The 25,863-nt window shown below is 36.9% G+C and overlaps 3 protein-coding genes and 1 non-coding gene across 6 annotated transcripts; 2 read left to right on the plus strand and 2 right to left on the minus strand.

Moving 5' to 3' along the window:
• The first annotated feature begins 2,340 nt into the window (after positions 1–2,340).
• Positions 2,341–7,485, plus strand: LOC147539883 (Small nuclear RNA activating complex (SNAPc), subunit SNAP43 protein). 2 transcript variants are annotated; one of them, XM_086643790.1, is made up of 8 exons: positions 2,341–2,541; positions 3,869–3,980; positions 4,078–4,204; positions 5,040–5,153; positions 5,359–5,557; positions 5,655–5,700; positions 6,597–6,672; positions 6,805–7,485. In XM_086643790.1, the coding sequence occupies exons 2-8, from the start codon at positions 3,924–3,926 to the stop codon at positions 7,080–7,082; spliced, it is 897 nt and encodes a 298-aa protein (XP_086499916.1). In that variant the 5' UTR covers positions 2,341–2,541; positions 3,869–3,923; the 3' UTR covers positions 7,083–7,485. The 2 variants fall into 2 exon arrangements, with proteins under 2 accessions (XP_086499916.1, XP_086499917.1); XM_086643791.1 differs by having other exon boundaries at positions 2,399–2,541; positions 3,869–3,966.
• A 1,873-nt stretch (positions 7,486–9,358) lies between these two features.
• Positions 9,359–15,895, plus strand: LOC147539884 (uncharacterized). 2 transcript variants are annotated; one of them, XR_015225363.1, is made up of 7 exons: positions 9,372–10,104; positions 10,930–11,016; positions 12,713–12,886; positions 13,059–13,145; positions 13,232–13,303; positions 13,588–15,599; positions 15,680–15,895. XR_015225363.1 is itself a non-coding variant. In XM_086641034.1 (6 exons), the coding sequence occupies exons 1-6, from the start codon at positions 9,907–9,909 to the stop codon at positions 15,523–15,525; spliced, it is 2,556 nt and encodes an 851-aa protein (XP_086497160.1). In that variant the 5' UTR covers positions 9,359–9,906; the 3' UTR covers positions 15,526–15,895. The 2 variants fall into 2 exon arrangements, 1 of the variants encoding a protein (XP_086497160.1); XM_086641034.1 differs by having other exon boundaries at positions 9,359–10,104; positions 13,588–15,895.
• A 1,039-nt stretch (positions 15,896–16,934) lies between these two features.
• On the minus strand, positions 16,935–17,006 carry TRNAM-CAU (transfer RNA methionine (anticodon CAU)). The gene has a single exon. It is a non-coding gene; the product is annotated as a tRNA-Met (tRNA).
• A 2,067-nt stretch (positions 17,007–19,073) lies between these two features.
• LOC147539886 (Bifunctional inhibitor/lipid-transfer protein/seed storage 2S albumin superfamily protein) lies at positions 19,074–20,922 on the minus strand. The gene is made up of 2 exons (XM_086641035.1): positions 20,002–20,922; positions 19,074–19,296 (listed from the first exon to the last, which is right to left on the minus strand). Exon 1 carries the CDS (start codon positions 20,851–20,853, stop codon positions 20,011–20,013), a length of 843 nt encoding a protein of 280 aa, XP_086497161.1. The 5' UTR covers positions 20,854–20,922; the 3' UTR covers positions 19,074–19,296; positions 20,002–20,010.
• Between the last annotated feature and the right edge of the window lie 4,941 nt (positions 20,923–25,863).

Raw genomic sequence — 25,863 nt, forward strand, 5'->3', positions numbered from 1 at the left:
AGTGAGAAGGAAAACATATATCTGTATTATTAAATTGTATAATACATTTATGTGGTAATTCATTTATTGCACAAAGCAAACAATACATGTATATATACGTTGTCCCTCAATCTCTAAATTTACTAATTAGGGTTATGGAATTTACTAATTGAGGTTATAAATTTACAAATTAAGGTTGTAGAATTTTGGATATCCGTCTTATAAGATTTTAAATGAAGATCCATTTATTCATGATCTTTATCCCATCACTTTTGAATCCGTCATCTCATGAGGCTTATATATCTCAAGTCATTGTGTCATCTTCTACCTGGCATAACATATTTGGTCATCCATCTCATTCTACACTTCATACACTTGCTAGAAACAAGCATATTTCATCAGAGTTCTACCACGGAAGCTCATTTGTCGATCACTTTTGTCAAATTGCTAAGAGTAGCTGTCTTCCCTTTTATTTTTCAGAAAGCTACACTGAAGCTCCCCTCTATCTTGTGTTAACTATAGACGTATAGGTAGACAACAAATTTTCTAATGAAATACTCTTAGTTTATCTTATTGGAAGACGAATTACAACTGCAGAGTTATGCTCTTTAAATATACAAATTACTAGAATAAAAGTAGGATGAAACACTTGACTAACTAATTCCTGGGACAAAAGAGACAAGAACACACGTGACCGTGAGATCTTAGGGGACACCAGGATGGTGCCGGCCTAAGGGGGCTTCGATGATTGTATGAGCCAAAATACGTCACCAAGAGTGCCCCACGGAATTCACGATTAATGGGCTTACTCGGTGACGAAGCCCGTGAACTAATGGCTAATGGGCCCGACCAATTCATCTTCGGAGCCCCCCGAAGCAACGCCAAAGTAAAGGAGCACTTCCAGTCCCGGAGGAAGAGGTCCGTCCTCACCTCCTCACCTGGCTGAAATACGTAAGCACTTCCAACCCTGGAAGAAGAGGTCTGCCCTTGCCTCCTCAGAAGACCTAAGTACAGACGCACATCCAGTCCCGGATAAAGAAGTCTGCCCTCAAATCTTCAACGGACCTCCTGCCGTATATCCGTTGGAGAGACGTTACGGTCATTCAAGATGACATTATCCAGGATATGTCCGTTAGGGGGTTATGAATCCAGATTAATGGTGGCAACCCATGCGTTACAACCATTAGAGACGACAACTCATCGTCAGCAAATTGAAGAAATGATCTTAAATCTTTGTGTACTAACCCCTAATCGAATTGTTTGGGATTCAGAAGTGAAAGAAATCATTTTATCTACTAATAGTGGCCAAATTGGTGTATTACCAAATCACGCCCCGCAACGGTCGAACAAAAACACTATAAAACGATGGAGGAAGACGATACGGGGGGGATTCTGGACGAATATACTCGATAATCTGGTTATCGGTCGAACAAAATCAAATTAGATTTAACTAAAAAGAATAAAAGTGAAGGAAATTTAATTTTGCAGGCACTTTTGATCTTAAGAATGAATGTGAAATCAATTGAAGAGGTATTCTCCAGCAGCAAATCACAATCTTAAGTTTATTTCTATTTGATATTAGTTCATTATTTTTAATGAAAGAGGCAACAACAAATTTTTTATGTTGGTTATTCATAGTGGCAACGCTCTCCCCGATCTACAAATTAAAAATTAGATAGAAGGAGGTTAGGCAGAGAGAAAAGAAGAAGAAGAAGAATATATTTGTTGCTGGTTATTCACAACGACAACAATCTCCCAGATTTGCAAAAAAAATTTAGAGAGGAAGAGGTGAAAGAGAGGGAAGAAGAAGAATTTGATTTGACAACCTCTAAAAGGAGTGATCCACGCTGACACACACAAGGGTATTTTGGGAAGAGAAATATTGACTCTAGCGGTATGTAGACGGAGTTAAATAAAAGGTGGTTAATTCTAAATTTACGAAAAACATGAGATCTAAACGGAAGCTGGTCATAAAATAGGAGGCTAAAAAAAAAAAAAATCATTTTTTCACTCTGGGTAGAAAGATAGGGAGAATTAATAAAACCCCGAGTTTTAATTAACTGATTACTAAAACAGTCGTGATGCTATGCTCGGCACATCTCCCCGCTGAATCCAGGTCGGCTGATGTGTCGGGCATAGATTTAGAAAGAGTAAGTTAAAAAGTTTCTCTCTCTAAATCTATGCCCGACACATCAGCCGACCGTGATTCAGCCGGGTGATGTGCCGGGCATAGCATCTTTTTACTAAAACCCTCACCTTTCGTTAAATTTAACAGAAACCCGCCGTTAGTTCATGGAAAATTACTGAATTGCCCATTTACTAAAGAACCAGTTTTGGTAACCAGAAAAATAGGGCGCCTTCGATTGAAACTCGGGGCGTTTATATCACTAATTATTCTCTTTTCCCTTACCTTAGAGCCGACGAACAGAAATTTGCCATGAACCCCCTACCCGTCGACGAAAGGGAGAAAGCAAGAAGGAAATCGATCTTAGCTCGATAAAGACTCCATGAAAGCATCTCTCTGTCTCTCTCTCTAACAGTGATGTGTGAAACCCCTACCAGGTACTCTCTCTCTCCACTCGTTTTCCCTCTCTCTCTTGTACTCCATTCGAAGTATAGGGAACTCGAACTAGGGTTCTTCGAATGGAGAAATTTCTGTATAGAAAAAGCTAGGGTTGCACGAAAGTTGCTTGTTTTGTCTAAAATTTGCTTGATTTATCTGTGTTTAGAACTCCATTGAACCAAAGAGAAGGGAAATTGACTTTAGTAAAAAAAAAAAAAAAAATCTGTGAACATCAAAATTCCGTTAATATCTTTAAAAAATCGTTCTTTTCAGAAAAGAGAAGGGAACCCAAAAGGAATTGGTAGTAGGAACTGGAAAGTTGAAGTAGGTTTAGTTAACCTACTTGCTGGTATCACTTTCCCTTCATGTAGTTTTTTCACTAGTTCATTTACCTACCCATGTTTGATAAGCCACTCCCCTCCATCATATTGTACAGTGGCTTTTTATCCATATTTGAATTTGCAGCAAGAGCATATCTTGCCGGGTGAACCCTTTACAGCTTAATTACGGCTCTGGACTAAGCATAGACTCAATTACGTCGCTCCTGAGATTGGTGTCTATAGAGATTTGTTTGTGATGATGCTTTACTTTCTGCAAGTGCTGACGGAAATTACTAGAGAACTTCTCCTTTCTATACATCTGCCAGAGTTGTAGCTTTCATTTTATTAACCACACGTCATTTCCTTTGTCCTTACCAGTTTTTAGAAGTTAATCTGCTGAAATTTTTCTGTTTTTTCCTTTATGCGACATGTTCATGTTTGTTCTAGTTTATAATTCCTACTAACTGTTAATCTGCTGAAACTTGATGGAGGCAAGAAAGTAATATTCAAAATATCAAAGTTAAATCTAACGAAAGGTGGGGGTTTTAGTAATCAGCTTATTAAAACCCGGGGGTTTAGTTTTGATTGTTTTGGGCATTTAGATTACTGATTTTGATTTTTTGGGTGGATTATTGATTTTGATTTATTCACTGCCATTACTCCAATGTTTGGGCTAGTGATTTTGATTGTTTGAGCTTCTGATTTAGATTATTTTGGTGATTGATTTTGATTGTGTGGATTCTTGATTTTGAATTTTGATTGTTTGGGTCAATTTAAAGAGAGAGAGAGAGGGTTCTGAACAATGAAAATTGACCAAGAATCAATACTAGTTGCCTCTTAAAGACTTTTACCTAATAAGATACATGATTTTTGTAACTTTAGGGGAATCAGGAAGTAAGATTTCATTTTGCTTTGATTTTAATTTAACCAAATTGAACAGAAATGTCATTGCGACTGAGTCGTTTGAAGAATTACCTTAATTGACTACCTTTTGTATATGATGCAGTTTCAAACTGTTAACCACATAGATCTAATCAAGAAAAGCGCAGAATTTTGAGGTAATGGATCTCAGTCCATTCAAGCTAGACATTGATGAACTTATACGTGAGTTCTCTGAGGTACTAATCTTACCCAAATTGATTCTCAACTTACTGTTCTACCTACCAACTTATTTATGTATGATGGTGTTCATTTTTGAATTCCTTAATATTACAGAGTAAATCAACAACTTTAGCTGATATGAAGAAAATTTGGTTGTCCCGAAAGTTCTCCTTTATATATGAGGCTACACCTAAAAGGAGTGTTGCCTTCTTCATGCAAACACTCTATGCCCATTCAATTGGTATGTTTTCTAATAATTTTAGAGCATTTTTAATCCATCGAAGTTTTCTTTTCTTTTTTTTTTGAATAGTTTGAATTAATATGAACGAAAAAAGGGAACTACAAGCACAAAAAAAACGAAAGCAAAACTAGACAAGTTACATCAAGGCATTTACCCAATTAGAGATGAAGTCTACAGAAGACAAGTTCCTAGCCCAAACTATTTGCCTGCTCCAATGGAAGAGAATAATGAGGATATCCTCCGCTTCCATACTAGACCGGCCATCGAAGTTTTCTTGTTTTTGCTATTGAATATATACTGAGAGAAAAAAAAATACGAAAAATTAATGTGCTACCTCCAACATATGTTTAGCTTAGCCATTAATATTACCACCAGATTAAGGATATCAATCATTTATTCATCAAAGGTTCATTTGATTCACTGACCAGAATTAGAGGAGGATATATAGCTTGGAGAGGTAGACCAATAATTAGTTCATTTGAATCTAAGGTGGTGTGGTCGTTTTTGTTGTCCGGATCTGACGCACGAGAGTCTTACTTGTCTGAATTTGAATTGCCCGACTCTAACTTGTTCCGGTTTGGGACAAAGTCAGACAACAGTCATTTCAGGTCTTTTGGACAATGGGATCTTAATGAAGACTTATTGTGGCTCGAGTTAATTCAGATCTCTAGTGGGATTTCAGATTTAAAATCGAAAAAATAAAGGCCACCTAAGAAACAAATAGGGTCATCATTTACTATATTCTTTGCAAGGGTGTATTGTTTGGCCTGAGATCAGGCTTCTGCACTATAATCTTTTGATATCCTCTCACACAAAGGTAAAATGGTTTTTGCAGGTCACATGCTTACTGGAGATTCTTTATCACAAAGACTGGGAGGCTTCTATTGTCTTTACTGTCTTTACGAAACTCAGCCATTTAAGCCTACTTTTAAGATATATTTATCTCTTGGTATGATACTCCCTGCTTACTTGAACAATTGTTCAATAAAATGTGATGATATATTCTGTTGTGATAGTTTGCTAAAGGACAGAAACTCGGTTACTGTTAGAGCTTTGTGATGTCTTCATTAAGAGATTATACGATCAGTTCAAAAAATCAATCTTAATATGGATGTAGTTAAGTTGCGATTGACTAACTTTTTTATTTCTCACAGGAGAACTGCAGAGATTTAAGCACCTTGTGGTTGAAGCTAAAGAAGAGAAAATATTGATAGTACCTGCTTTGGTTACAAGAATGCTCGACAAAAATATGTTTCTGTTTGGGTTTGTTGATATAAAAGAGGGCTCTGTAAGTGAGAGGGTTACTGGAATAAATAATCTTCAGAATGCTCGTGTTCAAGTTGCATATCAAAAGTATGTTTCACTCTCTAATAATTTTCATATGTTTATTATTCTTATTAATGATTTGGTATCTTATATCTTCACCTTTTTTTTTATCTTGACCTAGCAGGTTATTGGCAAATACACCAATTGAACGATATATTGACATGGACTTGGTAAGCCCTTCATCTATTATGTGGAAATGAGTGAAATGAAGTTTGTACAAGCTAAGTCACCCGAGTACCTCGTGGATGAAATCACGATCAGGGGTGGACTGAGTCGATTCCATTCCACCCCCAGAAGAAAGGATTTCCCTTTGGATATACTGGCCAAAACTTATTTCGTGGCCCTAAATGCCCAGCCCACTGTATGATATCCTTTGGATAGTTCACATATATTTTAAACTGCTACAAAAATATGTCGAGGATTAGATAATTATAGTAATTTATGAAAGTAGAATGATAGATTTTATCTGCAAGAACCTAGATTTTGCCACCTACGTGTTTGATGTAAGCTGACGTCTTGGAGAAGGGTCCAACAGCTGGGCCATGTTTGACAAGGTCCTAGAACTTGTTGTTTCTTACATACTAGTTTCTCACAGATTCCTCTATTGTAGGCACTTTCTTGTATATAATCGTCTGTGTACGTGTTTACATTAATGCTAGTACTGAACCTGGGAGAGGTTGAAGCTATGCAGTTGAGGATCGCCTGATCCACCTGAGTAACTTGTGGATTAGATTCGGATCGGGGTAGACTGAGACGATCCCATGCCAATGCCCCAAGTCAATTATATATATATATATATATATATATATATATATATATATTTATTTATATATATTATATATTGGAGTGTTTGTATTACAATGTAAATAATTATACATACATAGTTTGAAGGGTGTCCAGTCTCAAGCCTATCCCGATCCCATCTTGTTACGGTGGATTGGGATCGTGTGAATATATAGTGCATATTGTGCCATTTTCGAGAAGCTTCAACAACTCTTCCCATTCTATGTCGTTGAGATCTCCTTATTTCTGTCATTGATAGCTAATACCCACGCCCTTTTTTCAGGAAATGGAGCTTGATCAGAAAGTACTCAAGAAATTATCGACACAATATGCAGCAGCTAAAGAACTGGCTATAAAAGGTACTTCCTATTAATCCTTTTTCCATTCTTCGTTTATCATCTATAGATTTTGGGAGAAAATTAACCCAAGAAACCCACTTTGGATCATAATTCCTCTCTTCCTTTTCCTGTGACACTATTATGTCATTACAGAGGCTGAGAAAGTCGTAGATATCGAAAACATAAAGCACATAGCCGAGAAAAAGATTTTGATTGGAGAAGCAGTAGAGAAGATGACAGAAGATTGGAATGCTCAGAAGGAATTGTTCTATGAGCAGACAGGATTTAATCGCCAACGAAAGGAAAGTGAAAAACAAGTCATGGTTTATAACCAAACTGAACCGAACCAGTGTGTTGATGAAGATGATCAATATGATAGTGATGAAGTAGTCATGGATAAGGAGGAATTCGAACAACTACTTTTTAAGTAAATCAGATCAACCCATTTCTGGAAATTCTTTTCCTGTTTCAGTTTTGATGCAGATATCCACCATTGGTGTAGCTTCTAATGTCCAATGCGAAGCAATATTCTTGAATCAAAACAGCAGGATCGGGTGCTACTTCTCCGGTGAGATGAAGCCTGAATCACTCCATAAGAACTAACCCCTCCAAGTTTTAACAGGGAGATTCAAATTTTGATCCTTCAATTGTACAACTTAACCAAGAAAACGTTGGTCCAAATATTCAATTTATTTCATATGTTAATTTCTTAATATTTTTTCCTTATCTAATATTTATTTTCAAAGTTCATTTGGATTCGAAAGTTGTATGTATTTTCGTGTTGATCTAGAAATGAGATAAATTTGGTCTAATCTAAATTCAAAAAAATAAAAAGAGTTATCTAAAAGTCTTTTTTGATTGATTACATGTGAAAACTATCTGACCCGAACCTCCTCAAGTCTCTGTAAGCATGAAGGAATTTTACTGAATGCTAGGTTTTATTTACTCTCCCCAAAAAAGTGATAAAATTTTAGTACATGTTATACATGTACTACATCAAGAAGGCAATATGTATGTCAACAAAAAGTTTACATATTCGATATAAAATATCGCTATTGGACAATTTCACTCCAGTTTACTCCTGTGAAACTACACTTGCAAATGAAAATGATAGTAGAGTTAAAGGGTTGATACCACTGTGACCCCAAATGATGACAAACTCACAACTCTTCTAAGATGATCATCTTCCGGAATGATTATCTTTTTCTAATTTTGCGGTAGTCAGTTTTAACCTGTGCTCTTTCTTTTTCTCTTTTTTCATTCTTTTCAAAATTAGTTCGTTGCATGTCAGATTTCCCTCTCATATTCGAGTAGGGGTCACCGACAGATGGTTGGTCGACCGCCTGTCAACCAACCTTTATGAAAAAAAAATCCTTTTTTGCACTTCTCTTTTCAATCCACCATCGCGTCGCCACGAAATGCTTTTCTTCTTATATCCTCCTTTTTAAACTAGGAGCAAAGAAGACGAAGGGGAAGTCTGTGTGTTCGAGTATCACCTCAAGTGGGAGAACTTTCTATTTCATCAAAAAAAAAAAAAAAAAAGTGGGAGAACTTTCTAGGGTGGACAATCGGAGGCGGTGGAAGGAAGAGAGAAACAAACAGATTTTTATTTCAAATGGAGGGTCGTCAACCTATAGTCGCAGACTCCTTCCACAAAATAGAGAGATAGGATTGCGAGAGAAATTAATTTTGAAAGAAAGGTAAATTGAGCAAAAAGAATTTACCCTTTTCAACTTACTCATGGAAAGTTTGAGTATTAATTTAAATTAGCCCCGAATTTGTGACCAACTGGAAAATTTGACCCATATTTTTCCAGCGTTGTGATTCAGAATCTATGATCAAATTTTTGTCAGCCAAATTTCCCTCTTTTTTTACCCATATATCAAAAGTCTTGCCTTCACTGTCATTTATCTCTTTCTTATATAAAGGGGGATTCTTCAGAAAAAGTTGTCAGCAAACGACTAGTGACCATTGTAGACCTTTAACATATATTTATTTATTTTTATCTCACTTTTCTTCTTCTCACCACCACAACTATCTATCTCTCTCTACAACAAGAGCGAGAAAGGTGGTGGTAGCGGTGAGACGAAGAAAAAGAGTGATATTAATCTTTTTTTCATACCGTGCAATTTCTCCAGACGACTTTTCTGATGCATAAGAAAGAAGAAAAAAATGAGCAGCAAAGACTCTTGAAATGGAGGTAAAAAGAGGAAAAAATTTGACAGTTAAGTTTGAAAAACGAAATATAATTTGGGGCTAAATTAGAAAGTTGGATAAATATAATTTGGGGTGTAACAAGTTTGGAGCGGGTGCTCATCAGCTATATCATTCATCAGGTCAGACCGGTCGGGCTTTGAAACTCCTTGTCAATTCAGGTTCTCGGACTTAATCATGCGAGTTATTTTAAAAATCTCAGTGCCCAAAACCAGTCCAAGCCCGTCAAACCTTTCCAGCTCATTAGGTATCGACGCAGTCAGGTCTCGGGTTTTCAATACCAAAGTACATTTAACATCGAAAAATTTATTGATCTATTTATACACATACACACAATGTGCATAGGTATTATAAGCTAAATATAGGACATTATTAAGCAGGTTATGTCGGGCTAACTCTAATGGATCAAGCTCGGATGGAGTGCCAGGAAGGTCGAATCGGTTGGGCCGAACCCTCCTTCAAGTTTCAGATACCTTCAGACTCTAACAGACTCGAGTGTCCATGACAGATTTCGGATTCTCGGCTTCTTCCCCCAAGCCCCAGCTAAAACATAATTACCCTAAAGAAACCATAATATGAAACTCTCCCTTATAGATAGTGAGTGTATCAACATAACCCGTGAAAAAAGAAAAGGTAAAATCGGACAGATCTCAAGGTAATTTAACGGCGTTTAATAATACGTCAAAGTTGATAAACAACATCTCTTCTCACTTTCTGTCTTCCGTAGTCCCCCTCCCATCTTCAACTCTCTCTCTCTCTATCTCTCGCTCATCCGTGAGTTCGTATCCGTCCATCTCTTCACTCCAAAATCTCTCTCTCTCTACTTTCTCTCTCTTCAATTAAACGCTATCACGCACATAAACTTTTTTAAAGAGGGTTTTATAATGTTCTTGAAATTCTAGGGTTTGTGAACTAGTAACTGTTTTTTCTTTTCATGGACTTATCGAACTGATTTTGAGAGTATTGATTGAACAAATTAAATTATTGATTTTACTTTCATTTCTCTCGTCTGAAATTGTTCTAAAGTTAATCGATCTAAGAATGGATTCAGTTGATTCATCGTCGTCGTCGGTATCTCCTAGTAGAGATGGTTCTTCTTCTTTAGGAGATGATGATGGACTTATTTCTTTCATGTCTGGACTTGGTAAGGAAGCTGCTTTACTTTTTCAGTCAGGGAAATTTACTGAATGTTTGGAGATTTTGAATCAGATTTTACAGAAAAAAGAGAATGATCCAAAGGTTAGTTAGTAATCCCTTTTGTGTTTTACTTACTTCATTTATTTGGAATAGTTCGTGTTAGTCTATTTAACTGGATCTTGTTTTTGAAGTCTAGGGTTTTGTTTATTTTTTAGTTGTTAACTGGTAAAAATCCCAACTTTATGTAGAAAAATGAAATTTTTGGGGATTTGAATTACGGCCTGATTGGTTTGGTTCCTGATTGCGTTGAAGGGAATTTATTACAAGAGGAAAAACCTAATCTTTATGATACTGAACTTTTTTTTTTCAACAATTGTAGCTGTAGTAACCAAGTAAATAAGTGTACTTTGAAAAGATTTGTGGGTACTTATCTTTTGCAAAATTTTAGTTGGAGGGAGCTGTATAACTGTGACAATTCAATGTGGTATGAATTTCTTATAATATAGTGAAGATTCATGACCCTTAATAAACATACTGGACCCTTTACGCCAAGGGTATCATCCTTGTTGGCGAGCAGTCTTAAGTCATCGATTGAATTATAACTCGGTACAAGCACTGGAGATGCAAGATTTAATTGGTTATCTAAGAGAGTTTTATCGAAAGCTCTTTCTATGTAGGGCTTTAACCACCAAAGTCTTCATTCTTACTGATGCCTATGAGTGGTTCTGAGTACATTTAGTATCTGTTACTGATTACCTCTAGTTGGCAACTAAATTTTCGTATATGCAAATTGGAGTCGCAATAGTGTATTCAAATGCGAAGATTTAGTGATTCTGGGGTTCTAAGATCTTGTGCATCTAATTTGTTGAGATGAGTAATTGAGTAGTTATTTAAGAGGACGGTTAGTTATATCTTGTAATATTGCAGGTTTTGCATAACATTGCTGTAGCAGAGTATTTCCGTGATGGTTGCTCTAATCCGAGGAAGCTGATTGAATTACTCAATAACATTAAGGTAAGTCAAGAATTTCGAATTGTTTGTATTTTTCTAACATATGATGCGGTCATATATAAGTCCATTTTGTTTTACTTTCACGTGATTTAGTGGTTATTCGTACATGTTTGATCATTTTATCTATAGTAGTTTAGGAATATGTTCATGGGACAAAAATAAACCTGTGAAACTTCATAGGCATCCTCCTTGAAACCACATTTAGGCGTCCTCTTTGCACTCTTGGAAGCTGGAATCTTGGTCTACTTTCTCCACGAACTTCACTGGGTGTTATGTGCTGATGCCAATTCTGCAAAATATCAGCTTACCTTTAAATTGAAAGGATTTTTGCTGTCCCACTGGAATTTAGCAGTTACTTCTAAACAGTATTTGAGAGGGTAGTCGGGCCCCCCTTGATGCTCTTTGGAACTTATTGATGCAAACGTCTCAGTGTTTCCCTGATGGTTTCTCATCACTGTTTCATGCCTATATTTAGTTGTTGATTTTGTTATTTCTCAAAAATTTGTCATTGTTTAAGCATTTAACACCATAAAGTTATTCAAAGCAATAAGCTAAACGAGTAAGGAGTTTTTAATGTGTATAAAATATTCATTAGGTTTTGAGTATCAAATGAGCTTTTTGCTTGGAGGCAGTGTTTCACGTACAAAATGGATCCTGCTCCATGCTTAAAATCACTTGTGCTACACTGCTACATAGGTTTGAAATTCAATAGACCTATTATCAAAAAGAAAAGTTCAATAAACCTCAGTTCCTTATCTAGACATTAAGTTATCTTGCTTGAAAATGTAAGGGAGTAATGGAATAGAACAAATATTAACTTTTTAAGAATGACGATTGTGATGTTTAGTCCCAAACACGATTATGTTGCATGAGATCGAACCTTATTCGGTGTGTGAACTTTCAGGTGTTCCAACGAGGATTCTGATTTTTATTAAAGTGCAGCCTAGTTTAGAAGCTATGCTGACCACATCTTATGAATAACAGTAATAGGATCCTACAGCATTAACTTGAGAGAATTATTAATCATCATACAAGGGTGAATTTGGTTCGTGAAGGAAAGGGTTGTTAAGCTTGTCCTTTGACCACCTTATTGATTCCCCAGTTGCTTTTAGGGCGTGTTTTTAGCTTAAAATATAAGATGGAATTTGTTCTCAGGAAATTTTTTAACTCCCTGCTTTATGTTAATCTCTCATTCCGTCTCCAGGCCCTCCATGAAACTCTATAGAACCACGGATTTCAGTCGCTCTTCCTGGGGAAACTAAATTATATGAGCTGGGGAAACAATTCTCATCTTCGCACAACTTTTCCTTCTCATTATCTTTTTAACTCTCTTGTTCTGAGCAACTCCGTAGCAATGCCATTGTGTCAACAATGACGGAATGGTAAGGATAACAATCTAGGCGGGAGAGTTGGTCTCCATTTTCACCTACTACCTTATGTGTCTAAGACTCTTAGGGGATGAATAGTCTATTTACAACAAGATAGCTCAGAGATGAAACGGATGATAAAGCATGATTAGGCTTGTGAATTGTTCTTAGAAAAGTCTTATATATGGAAAGGAGGAAACAAGTTCGGTTAAGTGACAAGTTGTATTCATATGCTTGCTGTGGGGATGACGAAATACATGTCTCTACATTTTATAATGAATGCTCTGCAATGTGGTTGCTCACTTTTTTTTTGTTTCCTTCTGATAATTTAGAAAAGAAGTGAAGACCTTGCTCGTTCAGCTGGGGAGCAGGTGGAAGCTAGCAATGTCGGGAATAATGCTTCTACAGGATCTAAAGGGAGTAGTACTACACCAAATCAGTTTTCTCCCACCAATAGCATTGCCTACACAGATGAATTTGACACTTCGGTTGCGAAGTTGAACATTGTATGTTCTCTTGGTCTCTGCACAAATTAGTTATTTAACTATTTATGTTGAATTTGTTTCGACCACTTTAGAGGGGTTGTACTTGTAAATAATAGGTTGATTACTTACTACTCAATTTTGTTTTCAAATAGTTAAAAGTTAAAAGCTTACTACTAAATTTGGCTATGAGCAGGCAGTTGTTCTCTTCAATCTTCATGAATATGGAAACGCATTGTCAGTTCTGGAACCGTTATATCAGAATATAGAACCAATTGATGAGGTATTATATTTATATTTATTATGAGTGATATTTCTTTACATGGAATGCTATAATTTATAACTATTCACTTAATGACTTGGTCACAGACAACGGCTCTTCATATATGCCTTTTGTTACTAGATGTTGCTTTAGCCTCCAACGATGCACCAAGAGCTGTAGTAAGTTCTAATTCCACCTGTTTTATGTGTTCCTTTTTTTTCTTTTGAAGAGACTATTTATTTGCATCACTGAGTTTTCCCATGGCTAGCAATTGATTTTAAATTTGACCGTCACTTCTTCTCAAAAGCCAACGTATTATGGCTCCTAGTTGACATATCATTGATTTTAAATTTGACTGTCACTTCTTCTCAAAAGCCAACATATTATGTTTTCTCGGAAATATTCTCGTCCTCTAATTTAGTGGCTCCTAGTTGACATATCATTTACTCATTATGGCTTTCAGGATGTTATTCAGTATCTGGAAAAATCTCTTGGTGTCAGTAATAATACCGGACAAGGTGATAGTGGGAATACTACTCAACATCAATCTTCAAACCCTCCAATAAAAGCCTCCCCTGCACCAACCAATTCTGCTGCCTTAGAGACATCTAACTTGGATTCTGTTGGCAATTCAAATTTATTGGAAACACGTCTCTCAAGAACATTGTCCGATGACGAAACACTGGAATATGACGCCCTTCTTTCAAAACTTGACATTGGTGGGCAGAACTTAGCAAGGCCTTCTGGTTTTCCAACCTCAAATGATCTATCAAGAACATCAGCTGACAGGCCTGCTCCTACTGTTGATTTGAAATTGAAGCTCCATCTCTACAGAGTACGACTTTTACTTCTCACTAGGAATTTTAAAGCAGCAAAACGTGAAGTTAAGCTTGCCATGAACATTGCTCGTGGTAAAGATTCGTCTACGGCATTACTATTGAAGTCGCAGCTAGAGTATGCTCGAGGTAATCACCGGAAAGCTATAAAACTTTTGATGACATCAAGTAATAGGACTGAACCATGGATGCAAAGTATTCTCAACAACAATCTTGGATGCATTTATCATCAACTTCACAAAGAGCACACTGCAACTCTATTTTTTTCCAAGTCATTAAAGAGTAGCTCATCTCTTCGATCTGAGAAACCTCTGATGCTTTCAACTTTCTCACAGGATAAATCCCTTCGGATGGTATACAACTGTGGACTCCAGTACTTGGCCTGTGGAAAGCCAATAGTGGCTTTTCATTGTTTCCAGAAATCCAGTTCGGTTTTCTATGATAAGCCTGTACTTTGGTTACGAATCGCCGAATGCTGTCTATCAGCTCTGGAAAAAGGGATTGTGAAGTCATCCGGGGATCTAAGTACTGAAACTAAAGTGCACATTATTGGTAAAGGAAAATGGAGACAACTACTCGTGGAAGATGGGAACTCAAGAAACAGAAATTTGAAATCATCAGGACTAACCAATGGATCTTCAGGCAGTGAAAACAGTCTTTCGATGTCCTTCGCTCGTCAATGCCTCCACAATGCTCTTTATCTATTAAACGGTTTTAAGTTGAAGTCTCTGAAAAACGGTTCTTCTGCCCTGGCAGTGGATGAGTCTAGTGAAAACTCATCCCTAAATAGTTTGAACCACAAGAACGTAACAGGTGTGGACTCAAAGGTCACATTAGGATCTTCTCAAGCTACTGTTAATGGAGATGCAAAAGATACCAAGGGAGGAGTGAGTCTTAACAATACTTTACAGATTTCTGTTGCTTCATACAAGGATATTTGCATGAGAGAGAACAACATTATTAAGCAAGCTGTTCTGGCTGATTTGGCATATGTGGAGTTGTGTCTTGAAGACCCCTTGAGAGCTCTAATGGCGGCGAAGTCTCTCTTGAGGCTTCCAGAATGTTCTAGAATATATGTCTTCTTAGCAAATGTGTATGCAGCTGAGGCGCTTTGCCATTTGAATCGTCCAAAAGAAGCGTCTGAGCATTTGTCAGTCTACATGGGCGGGAACAGTAATATTGAATTACCGTACAGCGAGGAAGAGAGAGAAAAGTGGGGAATTGTTAGAACTGAAGGAGAGGAGTTAAATGGTGGTGGTTCAATCCCTACAAAGAATCCGCCAAGCGAAGAATATCCAGATAGGTTTTATTTAAAACCAGAAGAAGCCCGTGGAAGCCTTTACGTGAACCTTTCCACCATGTCAGCAATGCAAGGTGATCTGGAGCAGGCTCACCGATTCGCAACAGAAGCCCTATCCATACTTCCGCAAAATCCTAAAGTCGTCCTAACATCAGTTTATGTTGATCTCTTGCTCGGGAAGACACAAGATGCTCTCATGAAGTTGAAAATGTTCGATGGTGTAAGATTTCTCTCTACCAGTGTACCTGTGGACAATACTTCTTGATCATTATATTTTTCCGGTGACTTTTGGCTTTAACAAAGTTACCCCGTCCCAACCTTGGACTTGGGTTAGCGAAGGTAGAATCTTTTTCCTTTCACAGCATATGTAACATATATACATTTCAGTCTTAGAAGTTTTTTTTTCTTTGCATGTTTAGGGTTTGTTGGCATGGCGGGGGCATTTGGTCTAGCGCGAAAACCCGCCTTTCATTCAGATTCAACTTGTTGTAGTTCATTGTCATTGAGAATTAGTGTGTTTCAAGTAGTTAAACTAGTCAAGATAAAGAGGGGAGAGAAAGAGAGTGATTAACCTCTCTGAAGAACAGGTTTCATTCATTCTGGAAAGTAAAATTCAAAGTCCAATTATATTTCAAGTATTCTTTCTCTTGGTTGGTCTTCTTTCCCTTCATTTTTCAGGTCCTGGATTTGGTGGAATAGCAGGGCTATGACTGAATTGGCTTTGGAAGTTTGTATACCAATAGAGCCTGGGAAGGTTGGATAAGAAGTAGGTGATGGTTCGATGATACCCATGACAGAAGGGCTGGGGAGATTGGCTTGGGATCGGTCACTCCAAACGATGCGTATAAATTTCGCAAAGCGGACCTTTCAAAGGGGATCAACTTTCTCCCTAGGCTGTCTTGAGATCCCTCGCTCAAGCGAGAAACCTCCTATCCACGAGTTTTGACCTTTCAATGGGGCCAACTTTTTCCCTTCCCTTTTTGGAGATCCCTCGCTCAAGTGGGAAACCTCCTATCCACTAGTTTATCGGGTGGACCAGGTTATACCAACTACGTAGTACAAGTATAATACAATGCTGAATATATCGACGTTACCAAGGTACATGTTCTGCAAAGTGGAGTAAGAGGAACTGACTGTGCAGTGGAAGATTGTGTAGCATAGTACGAACTAGGTCCAAAGAGTGGGCACGACGACAGAAGAGATCCAAAGAGTGGACTACCTACCCTACTTTCCTCCAATGATTGTACTGAGTCTTGTTTTTTGTTTATTCCTTTGTTTCCGGTAGTCAGCAAAAAAAACCTAGGTCGTGTTCCAATATCTCCGTCATATAAATATGGTACAACTACATAGTTGATAGAACCGTGCACAATTCTTTCCTAGTTTATATTAAAAATAGGTATTAGCAGGGTAAAGAGGAGTATTAGATGGCCATCTTGTCTCCAAAAGCGCCATAGAGAACAACTACACAAAATTCTCACTTAATGCGAAGTTTTCTTGAATATATTCAACTTTTACAATTCAACAAAAATTGTCCCGGATTTTTAGAAGAAATTCTTCTCCATAAAAGTTTTCTATTAGATGTTTCAAACTATTTTATTTTTGTTGTGACAAGTGGATAAAATTCTTTTGTTTTTTAAAATGCCTTAACCCGGAAGGGGCTCAATACGTATCATCTATCAGAGCCAGGTTTCGATCCTGGGACCTGTGGGTTATGGGCCCACCACGCTTCCGCTGCGCCACTCTGATTTGGTGATATACATCTTGTTTCTCATGACTTCGTTCTGCAGAAATGATGGTCAAGTGCCTGATAACTCCCTTCTCCAAAACCGGTATAATTCTGATTTCTGACTGTATAACGAGTTTGTATTTTGGAACTTCATGTCAACTTCCTCATGCTAACTGAATAGACCTATAGACAAAGCATTTATAGCAAGAAAAATAACAAGAACCTAAATTGACAAGCTCCCAGATCAACAAGCTTAAGAACTTTTTGTATGTAATTTGTGCAATTTTCTCACTAAAGCTTCATAATTACTTGATAATTAAATTGGAATTGGTTACAAAGGATGGGAGATAATTGTTGAAAGATGGAAGAAGATAAGTCTCACATTTTTATTACACACTCTTACTAGAATAATAAATAATCATCACAATCGGATTATTGGAGAAATTGAACTCAAACATAAAGGTACTCAACACTTTGTTGGAATAATCACACATTAGTTGTGGAAGTGATCGTGGGTGAATTTATACGTGTGCATGGGACAAACTTTAAGTCTTGAGCTAGCTTTTGATGTGAAAGACCACCAAATACTTGTCAGAATCCGGATATAACAAGTCTAGGTCCAATAACTATGTAAGTTAAGAGCCAATGTGTGGGGGGAAGAGTGTTTGAATAATCCCGCATTGGTTGTATTCTTGGAATAATCCCGCATTGGTCCCACATTGGTTTTGGAAGGAGTAACAGATGAGTTTATATGTGTGGGGAAAAACCTTACTCTTGAGGTAACTTTTGGGGTGAGAGAAGCCCAAGACCATCCAGTAGCTGTATCAGAGCCCAGGTATAACAAGTCTCAGTAATAACTATTGAAGTTAAGAGATAATGTGTGAGGAGGAGACTGTTGGAATAATTTCAAATTGGTGGCGGAAGGGATAGGAGAGAGTTCATGAGTGTAGGAAAAAAGTTACCTCTTGAGCTAGTTTTTGAGCTGAGAGAAACCCAAAACCACCCAATATTTTCTCCTTACGTATCTCTTTACTTTTTTTTATCTTTGTATCTATTTACTTTCTCATAAGAAAGGTTTTGGAGGAGCACAAGGGGGAACCCCCTCTAACATCCTTTAATAAGGAGAGTAAAAGGAAAAGCAAAGGAAATAAGAGTTTGAGTAATTGGGCGTTCTTCCAAACAAGCCCTTGTCATCTTACTCAGAGTCAGGTGGGTTGTTTAAGCTGTGACCACCACGTGAAGAAGTAGGGAGATCTTTTTGCACGGGGTCTTTGGCCCCCTTGTTTTGTCTCACTCTTTAACATTCCTATCATGTCAAATTTTTTTTTTTTTGTAATTGTCAGCATATATTAAGAAAGAGGTATAACGTCGTGTCTTGAACTCACAATCTCAAGGGATCTCGTCAACTCTTCTTCTTTTCTTTTACGAAAATTGCTTCCGAAGAGATATTGTACATATATTTTTGTAGGCTGTGTTTGCTAGGGAGATCTTTTTGCACGGGTCAGTTTGGCCCCCTTTCTTTATCTCACTCTTTAACATTCCTATCTTGTCAATTTTTTTCTTTTTGTAATTTTCCAAGGGGTATGACTCCCCCTGTCTCGAACTCAGGAACTGTATCCAAAAAAATATTCTACATGTATTTTTGTAGGTTGTGTTTGCTAGGGACGAAGATGGATATATGTAAGGACTATTCTTGAGATCGGAAATTTTAAAAGTCCCCTTTAGTGTAGGGAGAACAGACTCCCAAACAGACCCTAATGCAACATGCCCGGGGGGATTTTCTCTGAAATTTTAGTCTGGTCAGTCATGAGTGGAGTGGAAAATAGTCTCTCCAAACTTTATAATCTGGTCCAGATTTGATTTAAGGAAATAATATCATGTCAAAACCCTAGCTCCTTCTTTCGACCATCTCTCTCTAACGAATTATAACCTGGCTCGTGAGCCTGCAACTCATTTGCGTTCTGCACGAGATCCCCGTCATAATTATTCTCAAAAACTTTTGAGCCTTTGGCTCACCCAAATGGTTATAGCTCCACTTTTTAGACCTAAAAACTCCTCACAAGAGTTGAGAAGAATGACACAACCTAGAGAGAAACAAAAGCATCTTTCTTACTAATAAAACCCATACATTCAACAACACAAAGAAACAAAATGTGTCCAACAAAACCAAACATCACTATTGCCAATCAATAAAAATTACATTGAAATAAAAATAGGAAAGATAAAATAAATAAAGAAAGAAACACAACAATTCTAGCTAGATCTTTGACATCCTCTCATGTCTAGATCTCATCCTTATCCATCATCTTCCTGCATATCACAAATAAAATCTAATTAGAATCAATTAAATACATAAGTTCCAAAAGTTGCCTTAAATAAGACCTTAGCTAAAATGTTTGAATTATTATAGCTAGGAATTGAAAATGATCACATGCCAAAACTAGGGTTACTTCACAAGGCTTACAATGAGATTTTAGAGTGTTACCAAATCAAAGCAATATAATTAGGATTTGCATATGAATAAGGCTTAATGGACAAAAGGAGAGAGAAAATATGATGGTGGTTCATTGTAAATATGTGTGGTGTAAAGTTGATTACTACTAACTACAGAAAACCAAGGAATCTTTAAAAAGGGACGGCTTAAGATTGATGTACATATACAGGAACCCGGCTAATCTTTACTTGGTAGGTCACCATTTCGTGTCTGAAAATGACCTTCTGCCTGGCCGGTCTCCCGGCTAGGTAATGTGGCCGGACAAAATTTAGAAAGAGAAAGTTCATTCGGCCATGTCACAAGGCCGAGAAATAGTCAGTGGGGAGACTGGTCGGACATTCTGTGAGGGTTGATAATTTATACCAAAGTAGGGTTTGATATTTCTTTCTTTTTTAGTCTATAAATGTAACTGCTTAGGGAATTGTCCTGATTCTGAGATTCATTGGTTAATAGCCGGAAAAAATAATCGTATGGGCAGTAAGAGCACCTGTTAGGAAGACCTAATCTTATACAAAATATACCTTAGATATCTAGATAGGGCAGGTGTATCCAGGAGGAGGTGACTTTCCACATGTAGCAAGGAGTTGAAGTGCAAGTGGGAGAAAGATGTTCAAGTTGAGAAGCTTGAGTTTAAGAGTTGTGCACAAGCAAGCTGCAGCTTCAACCTCAACTAGCCCTTGTAGGACCGGGCAGCATTCATTGACGGCAGGATCTCCTAGACCAATATGAACTAACCCACCGAGAAGATCGACACAAGCACCTAGCTTGAGAGTGTCAATGGGGCAAGTATCAGGATTTGATGAAGGTGGTGGGCAAGGTTTTCCACCCTTTGGTGGGTTCATTGGTGGGAGAGTAACTGGTGGGTTTAGGACGGGCGGGAGAGTAACGGGTGGGTTTAGGACTGGCGGGACCGGTGGGAGGGTAACTGGCGGGACCGGTGGGAGGGTAACTGGTGGGTTTAGGACCGGTGGGAGGGTAATAGGTGGCTTAACGATAGGAGGGAGGGTAACGGGTGGGTTTAGGACTGGAGGGAGAGTAATGGGTGGCTTAACGATCGGAGGGATGGTAACTGGGGGCTTAACGATCGGAGGGATGGTAACTGGGGGCTTAACGATCGGAGGGATGGTAACTGGGGGCTTAACGATCGGAGGGATGGTAACTGGGGGCTTAACAATCGGAGGGGTGGTAACTGGGGGCTTAACTGGTGGCTTGACGACGGGTGGTTTGCCACTTGGAGTTTTGGGATGCTTCTTCTTGGGTGTTTTAGGTTTGTGTTTAGGATCATTACAATATCCACAACCAAGAATGGGAGTAACTGAAGAGATGAAAATCATGCAAAGGAGAAGGAGAGCTGAGACTTTGATGGACTCCATGGCTGAAGCTGAGGACCAATGTCCTCTTCCTCTCTCTCACTACTTACTTTGCTGATGGAGAGAGTGTGTGAAAGTCAGTACATGTTTTAGGGTTTTTATAGATAGTTGGAGGAGAGTTTATATGTGTAGCAGTAAACTAGTAATAGTGAAACCCTAATTACAGATCATGCATGCATGTGAACTTAGAAAGGTAGATGCCAAGTTCTTGCTAGTTGGCAAATAATGTACAAAGACATGAACCCATCTAAAAATTTGAGATCTCTAGATATGCTACTTTCATGCATTTAAAACAATATCTTGCTTCTTCCTTTTGTTGTTTTCTAATAATTGATTTTCATTTTTAACATGTATGGTTAAGAATAATAGTAAACTAGGTCAAAGTTTTCTTTTTTGGTTATGTAATAATATAAGTTTTTACATGATAATTTGCCTTGGGAAAACATCCATAAATGCATGCATGCATGCATGCCCCAATGGCCAAGATATCAACATTACTCAAGGCCATCAGACTATTTATATGTATTAGTAGCAAATGTCTGCAGAATTGACTTGGAAGCAAAATTTATAGTGATATGAATTATGTGTCAAGAATCACAAGATGACACACTATTGCAAATGTACACATCTTAGGAACTAGAAAAGTTTGGCAAAGGAGCCTTTCACATCTACTACATACTATACTAAGCAATCCAATTCAAAATGAAATCCCTACTTATGACATTATTCCCTTTGCTCTCAACCCAAGAATTATATAAGCTTTATGAATTGATTAATCAAGAGAGATTGGCTAGAGTTTCATTCCTGTAACGGGTCGGTTATGTGTACAAAAGATTTTGACTTAATTTGTGATTTGTTGACTAATTTTCACTAAAATACCAAACAATTCAAAGTTTGACTATGATTATATGATTGTTCTTTTACTTGAATCACCATGTCACAAATGAAGTTAGGATCTTTTATCTTACAAACCGCTTATGTCTTTCAAACCAAATAATTCACGAAATTGCCCGAGCAAGACATGAAGAAAATTTCTAGGAAAAGAATCTTCTAATATAATTTGCCCAAGTTCGTGCATGGAAATCTAATACCAAAAAGAGCAAACTATGAGCGAAGAATTTTTCGCTTCAATACACATTCTTGGTTGGTGATTTGTGTATTTGAAAAATGAAGAACAAGCGATTAGCACTTGCATGTTTTGTTACATTGTAGCTCAAGAAATTTAGAGAATATAAAGTTGTGGTTACTTTGATCCATGGATGACTACTACCTCTATGAGCAATTAATATATTATCTAGTGTTTAACTAAATCACCAAAGCAACATATTATATTTAGGGAGTATCATTATTTTTTGGGTTGTTATTGGAGCATATTTCATCTTTATGATGTATCAACGTAATATGATGTACGATTGTCTATTGTGTTGATGTTATTCTGTTGTTTAAAATAAAAAAGAAAGAACACCCACTTAAGAGTACATGAGCACAAACGAGGTGAAAGGAACTAGATTAGGAACTAGAGACGACCTAGACATTATATTATATTCTTAATTGTTAGGTTGCATTTCTCCCACGTGGGACTATTCTCAACCGTTCTTGTCTTAAGAGAATCGTTCTATTCTTCTTGAATATAATATTATCACAAGTGCATTATATTTGGATTCTAATTTAGAATCTTATTTTTAAGTTTGTGGTCATCCAACTCAAAACCAATTGGCAATGAGTTGAGACGACTTAGACATTATATTCTTGGTTGCTAGATAGCCCTTCTCTTCTGTGGGACTATTCTCACACCCATTTATATAGGCTTAAACTTGCAAGGAACATTAGCATGCATGCATGGCTAGTTATAAATGCTCTCTAGGAGTTGGAAAAAATAATTGAAACATACTTGTGTGTTAGTATGTTATATGTATAATATACCTAATATAATAGTATAATATATGAAGATAATAGAGAGAAAAGAAGGAATTACAAACATCACAGATTAACATAGCGAATTGTGCTAGAAATATAGAGAGAGTGATAGGAGAGCATGTGATCAAGTGTGGGGGAGCCAAGTTGATGAAGAGAGAGAGAAGGGGAGGGGAATGAGGAGGAGGAGGAAGATATTAGAATTAGTGATCCGTGACTTGATGAGAGTAGTACTGGTTTTTGGAATTTGGTTGGTAAATTTGTGAGTCAATTGGGTATAGGCTGTATAAGCTTGGAATTTTGTGAATCCGTGATTTTACTTTTCCACTCTTTGATGTGATTTGTCTCTTCCCTCTCTTCCTTTCTCTATCCCTTCCATCAATTTCAATTCCCTCTCAAATCTCTTGATGACTTTATAGAGGGGCAATCTGTTAAGCCCGACCAATTCTATCAGATATTTTCCTATCCCTGTAATAAATCCTTTTTTTTTTTTAGCAACACATGAGACCTAGCTAGTGTGTTTGGTGAATATGGGTCCATAAGGCCCCAAGTGAGTCCCAAATATGGTTCCTTCATGCTTCATGAGCATTAGATTGAGCCCATATTTTCTCACACTCACGTTTATGTTGGAACGGAGCTGATTTAGGCTCGACCTGACTTTCCAAATTCAGAAACAGAACGCGCCATTGTGTTCGTCTCGTTGTGCTCTTCAACTTACAGCAAAGAATCACTCAGTTGAGCCCATATTTTCTCACTCACATATATGGTGGAGGGGTTTCCTTGGTCTCACATATATGGCCGAGCTGATTTCCTCGTATCTCTTTTTCGCTCATGTCTTCTCTCACCATTCTATATCTTCCCTTTTTTTAGTGTTTTTTTTTTTTGTATCCTATACTCTCTGTCTTTTTTTGGTAACTAAACATGTCATAGAAAATGTGGGAAATGAAATATAAAGGTATGATAGGATTGGGTGCTAAAATATAGTATATGTATATACATTAGGGTATATCCCGTGCCCTAGGCCACAGACAGTTGTATCAATCAAATGTGACAAAAATTTTATTGTTATATTCTTGATACCCTCATTTTTTTGTATTATTTTTTTTTTCTTTTTCCTTAAATTAGTTATTATTTTATTGAGAGAGAGAGATTTTAATTTCTTTTTTTAAATCTTGAAATTTATTTTGTTTCTTTTTTTTCTTGGATTGGTTATTTTATTTCTAAGAAAGATGCGGTTATTATTTTTTAAGGTAACTTTATCTCTACGAATGACTATATTTTAAATTTTGAGAAGGGCTTCTAGACAATATTCTTTAGTAAAAAGGGTGTTTGTCCCAGTCAACATTTTTCCTTCTGTTTTATTATATAGAGATATCAATCTAGCTAGTATCTGAAATAACTGCGACTTTTGAAAGAGGTTATTTTATCATACACTATTAAGAAAAAAAAAAATTGAGTGAGGGTTTTTGAAAGAAAAATAAACCTACAAAGTTCATGAAATATAATCCAAGGGTTTTAAAATATGACTAATTCACAAAATATGAGTTAGTAGACTCTTTCTTTTTTTTATTTGTTGAGAGAGTTAGTAGACTTTTGCGCCCACTTTTTCACTATTTGACTATAAATTTTGAAGCTATAATCTTTGGCTTTTCATTTTAGCCCTTCCTTATGTATTTCATTTTTCTTTCCTATTTGTTTTTTCTCTTCTTCTTTATTCTTATTTTATTTCTTCTTTCCTCTACTGAAGACACGGACAATACAAGGTTTGACCGACTGAAAATCAGATGAGCAAATTAGATAGGAAAATCTCTTTCACAGAACCTCCATCAATAAAAGTCCTTGATAGATAGTAGAAATAAGAAAAACAAATAAGTAAGAAAGAAGCGAACAAGATATAAAGCGCAAAAAATGGAAAGCCAAGAGATTTATGAATGTAATAGGTGGTAAATAAAATAAAATCAAAAGGTCAACTTGAGACATTCAAGGGGTGAAACTGTCAAGTTGGTCATATTTGGGAGGCCAAATAAGAACAAATCCAAAATTTATTGATGGTGCTGATTACGACGATATAGATAGAGGACCTCCCCCTCCTTGTGTGCCTGTCCTTCACATTAATATTGAGTGGGTCCCATCTTTCTACGAAATGTCAGACTGCGACAGAATAATTGAAACCACAGTAGAAACTTGACAACGTCATTTAATTAGGGTTTCGTCGTCTACATGTACGACGGTATCTAGTACTGTACAAGTAAAAGAGAAATCGAGAGGTTAAGAATCTCTCTTTCTCTCTCTCTTTTAGAGAATGTACGGCTGGGATGAATCGAGCACAGATATCAATGATGTTCTCAGAATGTGGTCCGGAATTTTATCACAAAAATGGAAATATTTTTGGAATTTAATTGAACATTGTAAAAGAATCTAAAATGGTGCAAATGGCAGAGCACATGGCAATTGGCTACCATGTATTGTTGATATCACTAGTTGGATTGAATGGCAAAGACAAAGTAAAAAACAAAAATATATGAATTTTATACGAAGACTTTTTATGTGAAGACACTAATCTTCGTTGGATAGTTTCTCTCTTGACATTTAACAGGAGGTGTCCGACAATCTCTACATGAGCCAAAATCTCAATTGAAAATCATAGAAAGAGAGTGTGTGTGGTAGTGGTGAAGCGGAGAAAATATTGATACTGTAAAGAAAATTATTCTTAGGCAATTTGATTTAGGAAAGACTATTTGGTGCCGACAGAACTCCCATTCAACCCAGTGTTCCATGCTTTTTTTGTAGAGTAAGTTTTTTGAGTTTTCGTTCAACAAAAAAAAAGAATTTTGAGTTTTCTGCATGACCCTTAAGACATTTTTGTTCATGAACTAATTGATGAACTAATATTAAACCACAAGGAAATCATCGAGACCTGAGGTTAAGCAAAACACACTTTTGAAATTGAACGGCGACATCAACGTCTTCTAACAAACCTATATGAAACATTTCGAAGTTAGTTTTGGATGATGTTTGCAACTAACGTCTAACGACCATATTTATCATCCAAACTGATCTCCTTATGGTTATTTTAATCCCTCCCATTATTTAATTAAA

This window comes from Eschscholzia californica, unplaced genomic scaffold, assembly GCF_041429995.1.
Source record: "Eschscholzia californica isolate CP2 unplaced genomic scaffold, dmEscCali1.0.p SCAF_5, whole genome shotgun sequence".
Lineage (NCBI taxonomy): Eukaryota > Viridiplantae > Streptophyta > Magnoliopsida > Ranunculales > Papaveraceae > Eschscholzia > Eschscholzia californica.

Bases quoted from the DNA above. Each gene is read 5' to 3' on its own strand.
- LOC147539884 (XM_086641034.1), top strand. From the start codon at position 9,907: ATGGATTCAGTTGATTCATCGTCGTCGTCGGTATCTCCTAGTAGAGAT. The intron at 11,017-12,712 runs GTAAGTCAAGAA...CTGATAATTTAG, and splicing joins AATTACTCAATAACATTAAG to AAAAGAAGTGAAGACCTTGC. The intron at 13,146-13,231 runs GTATTATATTTA...ACTTGGTCACAG, and splicing joins ATATAGAACCAATTGATGAG to ACAACGGCTCTTCATATATG.
- LOC147539883 (XM_086643790.1), top strand. From the start codon at position 3,924: ATGGATCTCAGTCCATTCAAGCTAGACATTGATGAACTTATACGTGAG. The intron at 3,981-4,077 runs GTACTAATCTTA...TTAATATTACAG, and splicing joins TTATACGTGAGTTCTCTGAG to AGTAAATCAACAACTTTAGC. The intron at 5,154-5,358 runs GTATGATACTCC...TATTTCTCACAG, and splicing joins TAAGATATATTTATCTCTTG to GAGAACTGCAGAGATTTAAG.
- LOC147539886 (XM_086641035.1), bottom strand. From the start codon at position 20,853: ATGGAGTCCATCAAAGTCTCAGCTCTCCTTCTCCTTTGCATGATTTTC.